The sequence below is a fragment of the Onychostoma macrolepis genome, chromosome 14 (genome assembly GCF_012432095.1).
Source record: "Onychostoma macrolepis isolate SWU-2019 chromosome 14, ASM1243209v1, whole genome shotgun sequence".
In the NCBI taxonomy this organism is placed as follows: Eukaryota; Metazoa; Chordata; class Actinopteri; order Cypriniformes; family Cyprinidae; genus Onychostoma; species Onychostoma macrolepis.
Genome location: NC_081168.1, coordinates 2,994,456 through 3,014,207, shown reverse-complemented (window position 1 = coordinate 3,014,207; position 19,752 = coordinate 2,994,456). Strand labels below are relative to the sequence as shown.

The following is a 19,752-nucleotide window of genomic DNA, read 5'->3' as shown; positions in this document are numbered from 1 at the left end:
AGACAGTCATGCAGGAAAGCAGAAAGGAAGTGGGAAAAGGACAAGTTGCAGATTTCTTATGAGATCTTAAAGAATTGCTTATCATCATATCAGAATGCTGTTAAGAAAGCCAAGGCTTCCTATTTTTCTAAACTGATTGAGAAACATCACTACACCCCAAAAGCTCTTTTTTCTGTTATCAGCTCTCTTCACTACCCATCCTTGGCACTTTGTGAGGATTTCTATAGCTATTTTGGCAATAAAGCTTCTAGTTTGAGGGCCCGGTTTCAGGTCTCCGATCTGGAAATGCAGACAGAGAGGACTTCCCCTGTCCTGTGGTCTTCTTTCAATTCTGTCTCTCTACATTCTGTAAAGGAAGTAATGCTTAAACTTAAACTCTCCTTTAGTTCGCAAGACACTATACATCCTTACTATTTGAGACAATTATTTGACACTGTCAGCCCTGGAATGGTGTCACTATTTAACAAATCTCTGCTTGAAGGAGCTGTACCTTCTAGTTTGAAAATTGCCACAGTTACACCTGTACCAAATAAACCCTCACTCGATGCCTCTATTTTATCAAATTTTCGTCCGACCTCCATTTGGCCATTTATTTCCAAGATATTAGAAAAAATTGTGCTTTTACAGCTCCAGACCTTCCTGACTGACACTCGGGCTGTTTTAAGTTGGTTTAAATCTTTTTTTAACCAATAGACACTTCTCTGTAAAAATAGAACGATTTTCTTCTTCTCTTCGCAATCTATCCTGTGGTGTGCCTCAAGGCTTTGTTTTAGCTCCTGTCCTCTTTTCTCTCTATCTTCTCCCGCTAGGTTCCACTTTTAGGAAACATAATGTCTCATTTCATTGCTATGCCGACGATATGCAAAGCTAGGGTAAACGTTCCTATTAAGCTTGCGTACCCATTAAGCACACTTCCATTTTTGAGATCAAATTATAAAAAGAAAAACTAATTTATTATCCTACTTGATGTCTTAACCAATTGATATGTTTATTACTATATACCTCCTATAATTTTAAGTCAATCAGATAATTGCACATTGAGATATGGGTCTCCATATGTTCACACTGTCTGGCGGCTATTTTGAAAGCTGTCTAAAAACTTTCACCAAACGAGGAGCCCCATAAATGTGCGGTTTTTTAGAGGTTTAAGCTTTTATTTTGGGTAAGTTTCACTACTTATTGTAAAATTAAGAGATTGATGTTTAGACTTTTGCATATTATAACCTGGAACTTGGATGTGGGAAATAATTACATTAGATCCAAAATATAGTTTTAGCAACATAGCGCAGATGCTACAGAACACAGTTAGATGACTAGCTAAGATTGTGTGCTACGCTAACATATTACTTCACAGGCATTACTGGCTTGTACTTTTACATCCATAATATTATAAATTGACAGTTTATTGCTGGTCTGTCATTTTACAGTGCTGTAATTTTTAAAGATTTCATATTATTTTAAGGTGAGCTTAAAGGGTGCACTACTATGAAAATCACACAGCTTCGGTGTGAAATCAAAAAGAAAAAGTATAATTTCATAGATATTCTTAATAATTGTTGTTCATATTAAAATATGTATGAACTTAATACATGACTATTTATTTAGCAAAATCCTCTCATTTTAATAAATATTACATGAAATTTATAAGAAATTGTTGCTGCTCTAATTAAGCTCAGTGTGCTCTCTTTAAGCTCTTCCATATTGAACGTCTATGTAAATACTTCATAAACAGACTTTAAATATTAACTTATGGTTGCCACTTTAAGTTAAGTTAATCGATTTTCTATGGATTCTGTCAACTCAAATCTACAGACTGGCTCTGATCTTTGGCAGCTAGCATCAGCTTCTCCAGACTGTAAATCTGTGGAAAATCGGGGCAAAAATCATGTAGTGTATTCCAGCCTTAAGAGACTATAGATAAGTTGACATCCATTTAAAAAGAGGTTTCATAATGAGGCTAGTTTCTGTGCTCATCTCCATGAATTAAATGTTTTATTTGTTTTATTTGATTTTTGAATGTGTTACTTAGCTGAATGTGGACTGGTATAGATGCTGCAATGTGCTTAGATGACACTTCACTATGAATATATAACTGATCGACTTGAGTGCCTTGTTGCTTGATTTTAGTGTTCTGTTTTTTTTTTTTTGTGATTGACTTTGTACCTTCAAAAAATATATTTTTACAATTATTCTTTAAAAATGTTCGTTAAAATAAACAATAATTTTTAAAAAGCATGATGTGAGCTTAATGGGAACAGGGGTGTGCTTAAAGGGTACAAAAATGTACGCATTAAGCACAGCCAGACTTTTTGAATTTAATGATGTATATCTTAATTGAAATGCTTTTGTCATTTAAAATAAAATTAAATATTTTTGTGTTAGAGATTGATATTTTATTTTAACATAACGTTTTGTACTGAAACCAATATCGTGTGCACTAAAAATGTCTCAATGTAGATTTTGGTGAGCTTAATAGGTAAATTTACCCTATATGCATGTGTCTAGGAAAAATAAGAGCGCTCTAGAATAGATAACCTAACAGCCTGTCTTGAGGATGTGAAAGCTTGGCTTGCTGAGAATTTTCTCTTTCTGAACTCAGACAAAACAGAAGTCATTGTTTTTAACCCCTCAAAATCCAGGCCTAGAAATCAACTTGACCTTGGATTTTTAAATCAATTAATTTCTCCCCAAATACGGAATCTAGGTGTACTGGTAGATAGTTGCCTTAAATTCGACAAGCAGATTAGCGCGGTCATTGGGTCCAGTTTTTTTCTTTCTCCGTTCTAAAATCAAATCCTGTCTTCCAAAGCGCTCCTTGGAGAGTGCTATCCATGCTGTCATTACCTCTCGCCTGGATTATTGCAATTCCCTCTATTTTGGCATATCCAAGTCCCAAACAGCACGCTTACAGGTCATTCAAAATACTGCAGCGAGATTTCTGAAGGGAAAGAGAAAATTTGATCACGCTACCCCCCTTCTGAGATCCCTTCACTGGCTTCCGATTAATTTTAGAATTGAGTTTAAAATTGTATTACTGATATATAAATCATTAAATGCTTTAGCTCCTTCCTATTTATCCAATCTACTTCACCCCTACTCTCCCACCAGAGGCCTTAGATCCAAAGATAAACTCGTCCTTCAGATATCGAGGGGTAACCGAGCCTTTGAAGTGGCCGGCCCGACTCTGTGGAATAAGCTCCCACTCTACATTAGATCGGCTCCCACTTTGTCTGAGTTCAAGTCATGTCTCAAAACTTATTTATTCTCTGTTGCTTTTAATCTATAAGAGTGTGCTGTTTTAACTGTTTTGCTGCCATTAGTGTGCTTAACTTTTCTTTTTTTATTCATACCTGTACAGCACTTTGGTCGGCCAGTGGCCTTTTTTAAATGTGCTTTATAAATAAACTGAACTTGAACTTGAACTAATCAGTAACAGACCCCAATTTATCACAATTAATCTATCCAGCACTGCTATAGCCTCTCATAATTTTAAGTTAGTCATAAGATTTGTGCTTTACTGTCAAATTGCATCATGCTCAAGGAACATTTCTGTTGAAAACGAAAAAACTGTGACGCTTTTTCAGAATTCTTTGATGAATAGTTGATGAAAGTTCTTTGATAAAGTTGAAAATAACTCTTTTGTAACATTTATAACTGTTTTTACCATCGGTTTTTGATCTATTTAATGCATCCTTGCTGAATAAAGGTATTAATTTACCAAAAAAGACATGACAAAATCATTTGGTCTTAAAAAGTACATGTCAGAATGATTATCCTTATTGCAGGAAATGTAACTCTCTGATGCATGAAATGTTGAATTAAATTTATTAAATGAATATATTCTTTACGTAAAAACAAGAACATAATTGGTCCCAATCTTCTTCTCCACAATGATGCATTAATGCATTTTGAGAGTGGTGCACATTTCTCCAATGCAATAGAGAATAATGGTAAATTTTTCAGAGGTTGCTGTATCACTATTTTCATCAGTCATTTTGAATATACTATACATTTTATATAATGAAAAGAAACAGAAACACAAACACCTATAAAGAGAAAAATCATATTGTATTATGGGTAAGACTCAAAGGTTGAGTTGGTGAGGATGTGATTTTAAAGCTTTGTCTACAGTAGCGGATACCAGCATCACAGAGTTAAAAGTATAAAACCTGAACATGGTAGATGATCGGTTAGCTCTGAATGAGATGTGCTGAGATTGTGTTTCGTGTTTTGAAATGTGTTTGATCTGCTGTATTGTTTGATCAAATATTTCTGTGTGCAGTTTCAGATAGTGAAATAAAATAATAATAATGTTCACCACATATTCTAGTGCCAGATCCGTGCTGTGACTGAACAAAGAGACACATGAGAATCATGGGAGGAAAAATAAGAGTTTATGATTCCACTAAATAAATAAAAAATGTCAGGGTCCATTGTATAAAGAATGAATTCATAACACATCGAAGGCACATTTCACAGCCAGAAAACCATGTTTTCTAATGAGAATACAAATAGGAAATGCACTTTCTCCCTTGCACTTTAAAAGTGTTAATGTTTCTGAACAGTCCCTTTTTTTTATTTGTTCATCTACATGTGTTGAGAATCAATGATATCCAGGTACTTTGCTTCAATAATCTTCGGCAACAAGTAGTTCCTGCAAAGAAAATTTTATGTTATGGCATATATGTTATTTGGCCCTTTTTCTGCCTAATCCGTCAGGATACCAAATCTGATGTTATACACACAAATACAGTAAAAAAAAAAAGACAGTAAGACAAGCTGCTCTGTTATAATGTTAAAGACATTGTAAATGTACACTCCGAAAAAAGGTATAGTATCCTTTCAAATTGCACTAATGTGTACACTTTAGATACTAAGTGCTTTTTAAGTACTAATATGTACTTTTAAGGTACTAATATGCACCATTTAGGGGTAAAAAGGTAAAAAGATGTACCTTTTTGCTTGCATACCTTAGGATACCACCTCAGTGACAGCACTGTAGCTATTTTTCTAAAAGCGTAGTGACGTTCTGATATAAAAACTATGGCATACCTTATTGGAATGAGCATGATCATGAGTAAAGGGAAGATCATCTTCATATAGGGCAGAGGGTACATCCCAAACGCACACAGGATGATCAGCTGAACCATCTGCAGGCCTGTGAAATAATGCACCTTCCTCTGCGGCACTCTGCGGATGTAGTGAGTAGGTGGATACGACGTCTTGGAAACACAGATTGAGATAAGAATGATCAGTGACAGATTTGTGTTAGTTATTAGTCAACACAGAAAGCTAATATGATCTTATTTACTTTCCAAATACACATTCCATGAACGAACCAAGGAGAATTTCCAGCAAAAAGCTGATGGTCTGTTTATGCTGAACACTAAAACGCTGCACAGCATGACACAGAAGATACTTGATCTTAAACATACACTTGTGAAGAGTTTAATTTTGTGACAGGTGTCTGACTCTTGATGTGTCTTGTCAGTACAAAATCTCAGATGTCCTTCGTTTCCCTCAGAAATTCATCATATTACTTTAAAATCTGTTGCTGATGCTTTCATGTTGACTTTAAACCTGTAAATCTGCATTGTTTTGGAATAGATTGGGATTCAAAAGCAACATAGGATTTATACCGACTCTTTGCAATCACAGATAGTCCCTCACTCAACTGTATAGTACAGTATAGTGATATATTGATTTTCCTTGGGGTTGTACAATCTGAAGTCAGCACTATTAAATTACACAATAAATGATGTATCATTGATAAATGCTGAGTGATCTAGAGACTGGGATTGAGGTCAGAAAGTCTTGTGTTTGAAACCCAGAGGAACATGTACAGCTTTTAAATAAACTAAGTTACGGTGAATGTTTAACTGCTTGTATTAAGTGTCTTTATTGACTTTATTAACTTGAGATGTAATGGATGGTGCTCTTAATATACAGTGCCACTCATCGACTGCTTTTAGCAGTTTATGGTTAATTTGAACAGCCATCAATGGAGAAAGATGCATTTTTGTTTTAGTACACATTGGCAAATATTTCTTGAACTTTTTTTAATGAATCTATTGTAAAATGTAATTTATTCCTGTGATCAAAGATGAATTTTCAGCATCATTACTCCAGTCTTCAGTGTCACATGATCTTCAGAAATCATTCTAATATGCTGATTTGCTGCTCAAGAAACATTTCTGATTATTATCAATGTTGAAAACAGTTGTGCTGCTTCATATTTTTGTGGAAACCGTGATACATTTTATTTTTCAGGATTCACAGATGAATAGAAAGTTCAAAAGAACAGTATTCATTTGAAACAGAAATCTTTTTGAACATTATAAATGTCTTAACTGTCACTTTTGATCGATTTAATGCATCTTTGCTGAATAAAAATTGTATAAAAAAAAATAAATAAATAAAAACATTTGAACAAAGATACACCACTAAATGATTATTTCTGGCTCTCAAAGCTCTTACTTGTTCTTTAAGCAGAAGGGCCATTCGGTCACACATCTGGTTTCCATCAATAGATGTGAGAGCAATGTACAGGAAGAGGCCGTAGAGAATGGGTTTCGGTATCCACTGCAGAGGCACCGGCAGCAAAAACACTGACAAACCAATCAGGATGTTCGCAGCCAGCGAGGTAAGTCGTGTCTCCTTCACGCTGACTATCCTGCAGGCACACATAAGGACGTGTTTTACAACTCCTGTTAATCACACTTGATGTGTTACTCACACTCTCATACTTAAACATCATCTGTGAGTATCATGTTCTCTAAGTGTGTCTGTAGGTGCTTGCGATCACGTTTCATAGAGGTGGCCCCCCTCCACTCGCTGTTCCACCCGCGCCAGCTGACGCACATGCAGTGTGGAGTGTGGGAAAGCCGCATGCATCCATGGTAACCCCAGCACCGACATCAGGATGTTGATAAACCCAGAGAGCAGCAGGTCCCAGTGGTACGCCGTTCCCTTTAGCAGTCTGAAATACAAGCGCGCACACACACCAAAAGAGATCATACAGCGTCTCTCGTCGTACCATGACTGTCTACGCTGAACTGACACTGTGAAAGATGGCTCACTGATCTATGAAAAAAACATCATTCTAGAAAATAGGGAAGGTATGGCACAGAGGCATGAAAACAAACTTTTAATGTTTAAACTCAAATGTAACCCTGGACCACAAAACCACAAAAACTGTTGACTGAAAGAATTTTTGATTTTCTGCATGGATACCTGTTCTCTGGGGCATTGGTGAGGGACACCACAATATTCTGGTCAATGAAGATGAGCAAGGCAAGGAGAAAGCCAAGACCACATGCACTTAATACATTCATCCCTGTCAGCTGGTCAAAAGCTGCTACTTTGAATAGGGCTTCATTCTGGTAGTTGAATACTGGAACTGTGGATCAACATATTGGAAGAATTGAATGTATAATTCACCAAACGAATGACAATTCTGCAAATATTTACTCACTTTGCTAAAGCATTCAATCACATTCAAACCTGTCACCTCAAAATGGATTGCAAAAGGTTTGACACCAATGGCAGTTGATCAGAATGTCCTGCTGTGACGTGTCAAGTTAGAATCAAAGACTGTATAATACACTTTTAAAAATAAAGGTGCTCAAAAGGTTCTTCACAGCGATGCCATAGAAGAACCATTTTTGGTTCCACAAAGAACCGTTCAGTCAAAGGTTCTTTAAATAACCATCTGTTTCTTAACTTTTTATAATCTGAAGAACCTTCTTTCGTCACAAAGAACCTTTTGTGAAACAGAAAGGATCTTCAGATGTTAAAGGTTCTTTATGGAACCATTTAGACAAAAAGGTTATTCTATGGCATCGGGAAGCACCTTTATTTTTAAGAGTGTATCTAACATGTATTACTCGTATTGCTGTGAATGGTAGAAAATACAACATGCAATATGCAATATTAAATATTAATATTAAAAAAGCTAAATTGTTAGACAATTCACTTCCCATAGAAACCTGAGACTCCCATATGCATTGGTTGGATCAGCCTAAAATATACACTTTTTAACGATTTAACAGTGCTGGGTAGTAACTGATTACATGTAATCTGGATTACTTAATCAGATTCCAAAAATTAGGTACTTCTAATTAGATTACAGTATATTACATTTGAAAATACTTGTAATCCAACTACAGTTACTTTTTTATTGATTGCATGATTACATATTATTTTTTTGTCAGCTGAATCTCTTTTACCTAATATATTTACTTGAAGTACCCTCTGAGATTTCAAAGTAATAAATCAATAGCAAATTTGCATTTTTCTTTGACGTTGGTTAATGGTCACATGTAGAATGCAGGCGAACAAATAAAACATTTAAATTTGTTAGTATGCATTTTATTTTGATTGTAATTATTTTAAAAGCATTTTATTTAATTTTAAATATTATTATTTAATTATTAGCTTTTCCTTTAACCCACACACGCCCTACAGATCCTTCATAAACCCCACTTTAAGAAATGTTGACGTAATGTTTAATGCACTTCATGTTGTTAACAAATGAGATATATTTTCTTTCACTTTGTATTTTTATATGAAGATGGTACAATATTGTTCTATTTAAATCAATGGGATAAAATGAGTTAGGTCACAAGTAATCTAAAAATAATCAAAAAGTAGTCCAATTATATTACCTAAAACGTGTAACGGATTACATTACTATCAAAATTTTTTGTTATGTCATTTGGAATCAGTAACAGATTACAATTGTAAGTAATCTACCCAGCACTGTATATAACAACATTTACGAAGTATTTTATGTAAAACGTACAAAAAATGTGAGATTTTTTGGAAAGCATGATAGTCCACCCCAAGAACAAAACTATCAGTGGGGAGTAAGCAGTTTATAGGAAAACATACGAATACGATTGTACAAATTAATATGAATTATTTATGTGTATTTATATTAAATGTGTGGAAGTGTGAAAGAGACTACAATTTAGGGTATGATTATCAAAAAATGATTTAAATTTCAATCTATTCATCACACAATGTCTCTAAACACTTGATATAAAGCACATTGTGTATATGGACTACTTTGATGTTGCTCTTTTTATCATTTTTCAAACTTGACAGCCTTAATTGCCATTAAATATCCCGCTAATCATTTCCTTTTGTGAAAGTTATGCAGGTTTGGAATGACATTATGGCAGGTAAATGATGACAAAATGTTCTGATGGAGTTCTGATGGGTTGCATAATTATTACATTCAACATTATTGCGGGATGAAATTGCACCTAACCCAGAGTCTGTTTGTGATAATTATGATATAAGCAAAAGTACTATATGATCATTAAAGGAGTTATTTATTTATTTGACATGAGGACTCACGCTGAATGTCAATGAACAGGTAGGAGCCCACGAAGGAGAAGATGACCACAGATATTGGCAACGCACAGTCTGACACCACCTCCCTGACTTTAGCATGCAGGAATGGGCTGGAAAGAAACAGGAAAGTAGAAGATTTAAACCGTGAGTAATATATGGAAGCCCGTTTCCGCCACTAAATACAATAAAGTAACTGCAACTTGTTATCTCACAATTGTGACTTTTTTTCTCACAATACTACATTTTTTTCTCAGAATTGCATGATACGAACTCGCAATTCTGAGTTTTTTTTTTTTTTTTTTAGAATTAAGTAAGCTCGTAATCGCGAGTTATAAAGTCAGAATTGACTAATAAACTCGCAATTGCAAAAAAGTCAGAATTGCATGTTTTAAACTGGCAATTGTGAGTTATAAAGTCAGAACTTCCAGATATAAACTGGGAATTGTGAGTATCTCACAACTCTAAGAAGAAGGTCAGAATTGCAAGCTATAAAGTCAGAATTCTGAATTTTCAGAATAAAGTCAGAAAACTCACAATTGCGAGGAAATCTGAATTTTGATATATAAACTTGCAATTCTGACTTTTCTCCTCACAATTCTGACTTTTTTCTCGCAATTGTGAGTTTATATCTTGCAATTCTGACTTCTTTTCTCAGAATTATGAGATTTTGCATTTTTTCCTCAGAACTGGACTTTATAACTCGCAAATGACTAAAAAGACTATTTTCTTACAACTGCGGGTTTATATCGCACAATTCTGACTTTCTAACTCGCAACTGCTTCTTACAAAGTCAGAATCATACGATATAAACTCACAATTCTAGGGAAAAAAATCACAGTTGCAAGATATAAACTCACAATTCTGGGAAAAAAGTCAAATTTGAAAGATGTAAACTCACAATTCTGAGAAAAAAGAATTGCAAGTTTACATCTCAAAATTCTAACTTAGTAACTCTCAATTGCGAGTTTATATCAAACAATACTAAGAGAGAGAAAAAAAAACTAGAATTAAAATACAGAATTGAGAGATAAAGAGTCACTATTACCTTTTTTATTTTTATTTTATTCAGTGATGGAAGCAGGCTTCCATAGTAATATGACCATGATGAATTATTTTATTTCCTCTCTGTGAGGCCAAGTCATTCTGTATTACTTGAAATCAATTTAGTTTGAGAGAAGTATGTTAGATCAGATGACCAAGCAGTAGCAACTAATGCTGATTACATAAGCAGCCTATAATGACCTTCTCTTGATGAGGAAGAGGGCATAGCCCAGCCACAGTGTTCCCAGCATCAGCAGCAGGCAGAGAATAGGGCGCTCCCTGGTGCACAGAACCATTGTTGCAGGCAGCGAGACGCCTCCGTGATGAGGTATTACACCCAGACGATGCAGTTCCTCTGTGCTTCCGTTGACTAGTGTAAGGCCATGATAATATTTATGAAATACTGAGAGAAAAGAGAGATATAGTGGACAGCAATTAAGTGAATCATAAATAAATGTTTTTCTAAAAAGAACAGTGCACCCAGAAACAACAAATCGGTCATAATTTAGTCACTCTTATGGTTTTCCAAATGCATTTTATTTTTCTGAAACATTAGAAGAGATCTTAGGCAGAATGTTCATGCTGCTCTTTTCCATTCAATGAAAGTGAATGGAAACAGGGGCTCTTCTGAAGCAATAATAATACCAAAATTTAAGTTACATTGTAAAAAATTCCAAGCGGTTTCAACTAATTATTATTTAGTAACTAGTTCCACAGAAATTATACGTTCAGTCAATTTCTGACTTCAAAGTGTTATCTGAATTGTTATTTTTTTAGTTTGCTCAGCCTTTACTGAACTAGTTTTATAGTCCATTCAACTAAAATGTTTTAATTGGTCAAACATTTAGAAGACTACAGCAAGTTATGCCAATTAAAATGTAACCGTTTACTCTACGTGTTTTATGTTACCTCAACAAAGATTTATTATTTGGGCATCATAAGAAATTGCTGGGGAATTATATAAACATTTTTATAGTTTAACAAAATTATTAAAAATTATTAACTTGTGTTTATCAATCACTAAAAAACACACACTTAAGAACACATAATAGCCTTTAATAACAATCTCCATTTATAACATTTTTCATACAAACTAAACATACAGGAATGAAGAAAAAAGTCAACTACATCTTGGATGGCCTAAGGGTAAGTAAATTAACAGCAAATTTTCATTTTTGGGTGAACTGTCCCTTTAAAGCTCCCGTTGACAATCATTACATCTGTAATACAACTGCAAAATTCAGTTTAAACTTGAACTTTCTTAATGAACTAAGAAAAAACTAAACAAGCTAAACAAAATGTTAGCAAACAAAAATGTACACATATTATTACTGTTCACAATTACATCTTTAAAATGAGGCAGAATAAAAAAAAAAAAAAAAAGGAACCAGGTATTACAGTATATAAAATGAAGTCACCTTTATTTACATAGCGCTTTATACAATACTGATTGTGTCAAAGCAGCTTTACAGAGTCAAACATGAAAATAGTTTGTCAATAATGCAAGAGAACATTAACAAGTCATTTTTCCAGTTAAAGTCAGTTCATTGGTGATTCAGTGTTGACATCATCCAGTTCAGCTCTCTTCCAATAGTGTCTGTGCAATCAGCCAAGTGTCCCTAAATAAGCAAGCCAAAGATGACAGCAGCAAGGACCCAAAACTCCATCGGTGACAGAGATTGAGTAGAAAACTTGGGAGAAACCAGCATGGCGTGGTTTAATTCTAGGCTGCAACACAGGTCAGATTGAGCAGAGGACTCGTCTGGTTCTCGTGGTCTTGTCCCAATGGCCAACGAGGTCTTTGGAGGGGATCTGTCTCTGGGGCTCATCTAGCTGACATGGTCTCCGCTGACATTCAGGGCTGTCGAGGTCATCTCTAGGTGCTGATCCACCGTCTGATCTGGATACGGACTGGATCTGGAGGCTACGGTGACCTTGGAATAAGAATGAAACAGACTAATATTAGCGTAGATGCCACTGAGAACAGTAAAGCACATTATAATTGTAGTAAAAACTCTAAACATTTACACATATTACCTGGAATGAAAACAATAAAGTCCTAGTCTTGAAAGTACACACTATGTAGTTGCAGTGGAGCAGTCTGGTCACGGGCCAGTGTTTGGTGCCTTGGAAGAACTGACTGGGTTGTATCTGAAATCTTGGAACGGTGGCAATTAAGCCACGGTGAAGTGTCACTCTTTTCAAACGGGGCAGATTAACGTTACACTGCGTTTCTGGTCTTGTGAATGGCGCTTCGGAGGAGAAGTTTTTCGTTCCGAACGAAAATGAACAACTGAATTGTTTCACAAGGCCGTTCAAAGCATCTCAGTCCATTCCCTAAGTAGTGAATCAGTAGATAGTGCACACGAGTCCCTGCACTGGGAAAGATCATGGCTCAGTAAACACTGGGACAATTGATCAATCAATTTGTAAAATGTCACCACTGGTATTTATCAACAACAGACAGGACCGTTATATTTTGATATTATTTTTGTGCTATTTGAGGTAACTTAGCCCTATAATATGAAATGTGCATGTTCTATTACAAATCCAGTCAGCATCAATGTTCCCTGTTGTGCAATAGATTGTGGAATGGATTTGTGCCAAAAAAATAAAAATAATAATAATAAAAGGTTGCAACTTCTGTTTCATCACAAATTTAATTAACCGATATTGATACATTGTAAATTATTTAAAAGGCATCATTTCATTTTTATTTTTTTTAACTTAAAATGTACTTTTGTTTCTCCATCAGGGTGTGGCCAAAGGTTTCATTGGTGCTTTGTTGTTAGTCACGTTTGTCATCTTTTTACTTCACGGGACAATTGCAAAAGTTTACACACAACCCATTCAACACACCCATGTTAACTTCAAATGAGCGCATTACTGTGGTTTACATTAAGTTACACGTTTCATAGATTTCGGTTAATGTTAGTCGTATTAAGCATAAAGGCTTATAAAAGAGAGAAAGAGGCGCGATCTCTTCATTATCTTTTCACGTCACAGAAACACAAAAATATCAAACAATTGTGTCACTATAATGAATATCAAATTATATAATGAATATCAAATTCATTATAGTGACACAGCTTTTGATATTTAGTGTTTAGTGTTTTACTTGTGGCATTCCCTTCACTTACAGCCCGGTCTCAAGAAAATAGGTATAAATATTACGCCAAAGTCCATTTTTGCGTATCAATACCACGAGTTTTCGTTTTTGTTTGGCGTACTATTTATACGCACTTTCATGAGATCGGATTGACATATCATACAACGCTTATTCGATGTTTTTATATATGTCGTACGTTTGTGTATAAATATATACGTTTTAAATAAAACATTTACACATTTATATTTCATATTTACGCCACTTGATTAACTTTACTGACGCCTGAAATTGACATCATAGCCGCTTTTCCACTATCGGGCCAAACGGTTCTAAGAACGGTACGGTTCCAGTTGTATAGTAATACGGCTATACACTGTCTTTTTCTTCAGATATACAACTCATAAAACACTTTCATTGTAAAAAGTGATAAGTTGACTTAACTCAAAGAAGCTTGAGGAAATCCGTTGCCTTAAAATTTTTAAGTAAATAATAATTTAAAAAAATAAGTAAAGTGAATTGTCAAGTTCACTTAACTTTAAAAAAAAATAATATATATATATATATATATATATATATATATATATACACACACACACACACACACACACACACACACACATATATATATATATATATATATATATATATAATTTACATAATCATTTTAATGCAACGGGTTTCCTCAATATTTTTAAGTTAAGTCAACTTATCACTTTTTACAGTGTTCTAAATGTCCACTAAAAAAAAAAAAAAAAAAAAAAAAAAATGCTTGATATTTCGTTAAATTTAGTCTAAAAAAAATTACATTTATTAGTGCAACTTACCTGACGCATGAGTTTCACAAGACAGTGGCGTTGTTTCTCCCACGAAGTCACCCAGGCGCGTTCACGTGCAGAATGATCTCAGTTTTGGCTGGATTTGTTTTTATTAGTTTAGTCAACATTTAGCATTCTGAATGTTGACTGGATTTGAAAATAACCATTCATTTAATGGTTTTAAAATATATTTGTGCAGACTTAATATAATATGTCTTCCCAGCTAAGCCCAAACTATAAAATTAATTCAACTTAAATATTTTTGCCCTTCCAACATTGTGTTAATTGGATTTTTTACAGTGTACCCTATTATAGGGGTGTGCAATAATTAGCATCTGCGATAATATCATAACACATACTCCATGATGTCAGCTCACATCGCTAAACAACTATGTCACTCACTTTGCAAAAAAACAAAAACACGTCTTAAGAGTCCAAAAGTATTCACTGTGTGATAAAAACATATCAGAATGCAGTTAATATGCCCATATAATTCAAGTTATGATAGCAAAAATATCCCTGTATGGGTTTTTGATTTATATTTACATAGTTATGTAATATCACACAAGCAACGGCTGTTTTCCTAAATATTAGTGTGTGAGTGTGATGTGATATTAATGCAAATGTGATTATTATTTTATAAAACAGTTCAACAAACAAGAAGCTAATATTGAGTGAGTTACATTTTAAACACAATATTGTCTGTCTTTTTTCTGTTTTGCCAATGAAAATAGCTCCAAATAAAGCTCGAGCAGAACATTTGTGCATCTCAGATCAACACTGCGGTGGCCACTTGCTTCGTTTCTAAATGAATCAGCCATTTTGAACAAATCATTTGAATGAATGATTCAATGAATCACTCATTAAGACAGAGACTTGCTGCTACCTACTAGCAGTTTTAGTGTCATATGTATTTATTCAGCACAGTCCTAAATTAGCCAAGGTACCAGCACAAAAACACGCTCAGCAAAATAAGTTTAATTATAGTGATCCAAAAAATTCCAATAAATATATACCTTTTTTTTTTGGTTAATATTGTACAGCCCTATCCTATTATTTGCTGAAAACAAGTCATACAGATAACTTTTATGTCACTCTATGCATTTTTATTATTTTTAACAGTCCCAGTTTTCCATTTACTTTCACTGAATAGAGCTGGAAAAGAGCTGCTTGAACATTTTGCTAAACACTTCCTTTTATGTTCCTTGGAGTAAGATAGAAAATACAGGTTTGGAATGCCACGATGGGAAGCAAATTACAAATTAAAAATATTTGGGTACTGTAATGTTTTGTAGGGATAGTTCACACAAAAATTCAAATTCAGACATAATTTACTCATCTCCATGTCATTCTATATTTTGAGAAATGTGCCCATGTTATTTTTCTTTGTCCAAAATGGTTTGGTTACCAACATTCTATAAAATATCTTCTTTTATGTTTCCACAGAACAAAGTATTTAAAGAACATGATTTGAACAACATGAAGGCGAGTAAATGAAGACAGAATTTTCATTTTTGGGTGAAATATCCCTTTAAACCACAAAAAATGGAAATATCATCAAAATGCATCAAGACATTTCCATTCTCTCCCCATTTCTTTCTCACTCACTTCCCTGTTGTTAAATCATCATTAATGATTTATTTCTGAGATATTACAAGCCTGCTTTAGTTTGGATATTAGTTTCAGCAACGCCTGTGGTCCTTTTACATATCAGAGCTCTGAACTTACTCTTTATGGTGCCTTTCAAAGCGTCGCCCACAAAGGCAATGGAGATGAACAAAGCTATCACTTCTTCTGTGGAGCTGAGAGGACACATAGCACACAGTGAACAACTCATCTTCCCTTTTATCAAAGCAACAGAGCACAAACCAAGACATAACAACAAAATCAAGGCATGCCACGAACAGAGATTACCACACACACGACAAGACAGCAGAGATTTATGATGGATGTTTATGCTACAGAGAGAGGCCAGAGCAGAGGAGTCCGAGATATCTCAGAATTTGGTGTCTGCCTGAGGAGATTTCATACATTAATAAAAGACAACTAGATTGTTACATTTTCTCAAGCAAATGAGGTGCATGCTTGTGTAAAACTCTCCACCACAATTCTATGGTGTTGTTGGTGGTTGCCAGCAGGCTGTTTCGGTGTTTTAAGCTTTGCAATCACTAGGGTGTTCTAGGTGGTTGCTATCTTACCAGCTGGTTGCAAATTGACTCAGACCATGAAAAATCATCTCCAAGTCCTCATAATATTCTGATCTCAAGATATGCCTTCTGTGCCTCAGTCTATGGGACGTAAATCTGATTGCTTAGAAAAGTATAATTCTTAAAAATTTACATTACTTTTTTTTACTTTGTAATATAATGCAAATGGTGGAGAACAAATTTTGCAATGTGAAAAACATAACAGTGATGCCTTTTCTATGTACATCAGGCATTCAGTGATCAGTTAAGGACAAAAAGAAGGACAATATATATATATTTTTTTATAGCACTTCAGCTGTTTCAGGACAGATTCTGTTGTTTTTACGGAACCCATTTAAATAATAATAACAATAATAATAATGTATTTATTTTTTATTAAATTATAAAATTGCAACAATGGTATTATACTGTAAAATAAAAATCAGTATTTAATGAAAATAATAATACTAATAATGGCAATAATTTATTTTACACTGCAGTGAAATTATAATAATTTCAATAATGAATCTTAATTTCTTTGCTTTCAGATGTTAAACCAGAACACAGAGAGATTGTAGAGCTTTTTTGACAACAAATTAATAATTGATTCTCATTACAAAAACGTCATATCTTGTGTTTTTAAATGCAATCCAAACTTTGTGTGGAGAAGCATTTACTGTAATCCAAGCTGCTTTGAGACGCTAAAAAAAGAGCATGCATAAAAACAAAACAAAACACAGTTCTGCGCTTCACTGTGATGCATGCATCGAGGCAGACTATATACTTAAATAATTACATTTCAGCCTTTGTGATTCAATAAACGCAATAAGCCATATCATATTTCAAAATGCAGAATTTTGCAGGTTGTTTAATAATTGTTCAAGGTAATTTTGTGATTATTCAGGCTTCAAACAGTTGCTCACCTCCTACCACCAAACATATTTTTTCTATTTATGTAATTCATCATACTGTACTTCTCAGGTCGGAAAATATAAAAATCCATATAAATAAGTAAAATCACATTCCTGGCAGATAAACACATAGTACTTCTCCACTGACCGTTTGAAGAGCTTCATAAACAGGCTGACATTGAAGATGCCTCCCAGTATGAGGAACAAACTGTTCCAGAGGCCGATGCAGGCGTAAAAAGCAGGAAAATCGAGGTCGTAGTCATCACAGATGCCTCTGATCACTGCAGTATACAAACAAAAGAGAGAAAACAACTATAAAGGCCTCTGAGAGAGACAGTCAGCCCAACTTTCTTTATAAGAGAGATACAGCACCGCTGATGAAGATGGCTAGAGGTGCAGTGGTGAGAGGAATGACCAGCGGAGAGCCAGAAAAAAGAGAGTAAATCACTCCTCCAATGCACTGACCAATTATAGTCTTCTGTACATCTGCAAAGAACAGGTCAAATGAAGTAGTCAAATAAACAGGAAACACTCTTAAAAATGAGGGTTTTTTATTGGCCCCAATGGTTCCATGAAGAACCTTTAAATAAAGGGTCCGAAAGGGTGTTTTCAAAGCAATGCCATCGAAGAACCAGTTTTGGTTTCTCAAAGAACCTTTCAGTGATCAGCTCCTTTCTCAGAACACAGGCAGAAACAAGAAGCAGAAACAAGCAGATGGATATGTAAAATAATGTGATAATCAAACATTAAACAGCATATAAATCAAAACTCCCTAATGTTACCAAATGAAATGTCGACAGTCACATGAAGTGATTTAGGACGGTGATGCTTAGGAGGGGTTGATGAAAGCGATCCACTCCATCTATGTTTTGATCACCGATCTGAATCCCATCCAGACATAGTCTTTGAAAAAAACATGATTTTCTCAGCTTTTTTGTTCAAGTTTTTTTTTTTTTTTTTTTTAAATGAAACTCACCCACAATCAAATATTGATTTAAAAAAAGAAAACATGAAACTAGAATAAAATTTTTGTTTTGTTTAAAAGGCTAGTTCTTTGTTTTGACACACTGCATGTTCAGATATTCATACAGCAAAACATTCAGGGGGCCATGAAACTTCTGAAAATGATCAAAAATGCTGGCGGAGGCTGGCAACTTAAAAATAAATAAATAAATAAAATAACTGGCAGGGAAAGAGTTAGAAATCTGAGGAAGGTTTTTTCCACTATAAAGAACCTTTTGTGCAATGGAAAGATTAAATGGATGTGAAAGGTTATTGATGGAACCATCAATGCCACTGAAGAACCTTTATTTTTAAGAGTGTAAAACTTTTACATTCTGCAAAAAGTTCTTTATAGTGGAAAAGATTCTTTGGATTGTTCAAATGTTTAACCGTCTGGGCGTCTTCAGTCACTTTTGACAGAAAATGTTTTACAAATAAACTTTAGCTCCATTGGATTGAGACTTCCTCAAATCCCCTCAAAATTCTAAATAATAACCAAAAATATTATTGAACAAATATATACATTACATTTACATTGAGTTACATTTCAAGGCTTTGGTCACGTTTGACCACAAAGCTACCAAGTGTAACCCAAAAATGAAGAGGCACAGAGAGTTAAGAAATGTTCACTAAAAGGAATGCAAAGAGGAACCCTAAACTGTTCTAAGACATCAAAAAAACAAACAAACAAACAAAAAACCTTTTGGAATCTTTATTTTGGTACTTTATAGTGGAAAATAATAATACAATTCTTCTAGGAACTGTTCTCTGAAATGTTCTTTGGGGAACTGAAAATGGTTCTTTTATTTCATCACTGTGAAAACCACCTTTTGCAATATTTATTTTTAAAAGTGTACCAAGAAAAAAAAAAGTTATTTTGAGAACTGTTCAATAAAAGGCTCTTTAAGGAACCCAAAATGGTTCTATGGCATTAGAAAAAAATTAAAAAAACCTTTTGTAACCTTTATTTTTAAGAGTGTAGCTGGTGTGTTTCTGGTCCAAGATGGTCTATCAATGTAGTCCAGCTGATCATCCATCTAGGCCAGCTATAACCAGCTAATGACTATCAATGACTAGCTTTATAATTTAAGCACACACCTATCTCTCCTCGCGTGCTCTCGTCATTCAGAGAGCCGAACGCAATGGCCGGCAGCAAGATGGCGATGTAGAGGAAGATGGCTGTGGTGGTGTACTTCAGCAAAGATCTGTTAGCGTCCAGAATACCTGGAGAGAGAAACCACACAGCAACAAACACCTCAGCTTGAGCAACAGAGAGACTTCTCTTATTCTTAGTAAAAGTGAAGTCAACCAGAGCCTTGAGGGAAACA

The 19,752-nt window shown here is 34.5% G+C and overlaps 1 protein-coding gene across 4 annotated transcripts in view; it reads right to left on the bottom strand.

Annotated features, from left to right (window-relative positions):
- Nucleotides 1-4,377: 4,377 nt before the first annotated feature.
- Nucleotides 4,378-19,752, bottom strand: part of LOC131553787 (solute carrier family 4 member 11-like) — a 34,935-nt gene continuing 19,560 nt past the window's right edge. For all 4 annotated transcript variants that reach the window (XM_058798676.1, XM_058798674.1, XM_058798675.1 and 1 more), the window contains 11 exons: nucleotides 19,523-19,648; nucleotides 17,795-17,908; nucleotides 17,571-17,703; nucleotides 16,054-16,127; nucleotides 10,603-10,804; nucleotides 9,364-9,470; nucleotides 7,234-7,399; nucleotides 6,806-6,979; nucleotides 6,478-6,673; nucleotides 5,053-5,222; nucleotides 4,378-4,654 (listed from right to left, as the gene is read on the bottom strand). In XM_058798676.1, coding sequence (XP_058654659.1) covers nucleotides 4,588-4,654; nucleotides 5,053-5,222; nucleotides 6,478-6,673; nucleotides 6,806-6,979; nucleotides 7,234-7,399; nucleotides 9,364-9,470; nucleotides 10,603-10,804; nucleotides 16,054-16,127; nucleotides 17,571-17,703; nucleotides 17,795-17,908; nucleotides 19,523-19,648 — 1,529 coding nt within the window. In that variant the 3' untranslated portion in view covers nucleotides 4,378-4,587. The remainder of the gene's footprint in view (nucleotides 4,655-5,052; nucleotides 5,223-6,477; nucleotides 6,674-6,805; nucleotides 6,980-7,233; nucleotides 7,400-9,363; nucleotides 9,471-10,602; nucleotides 10,805-16,053; nucleotides 16,128-17,570; nucleotides 17,704-17,794; nucleotides 17,909-19,522; nucleotides 19,649-19,752) is intronic.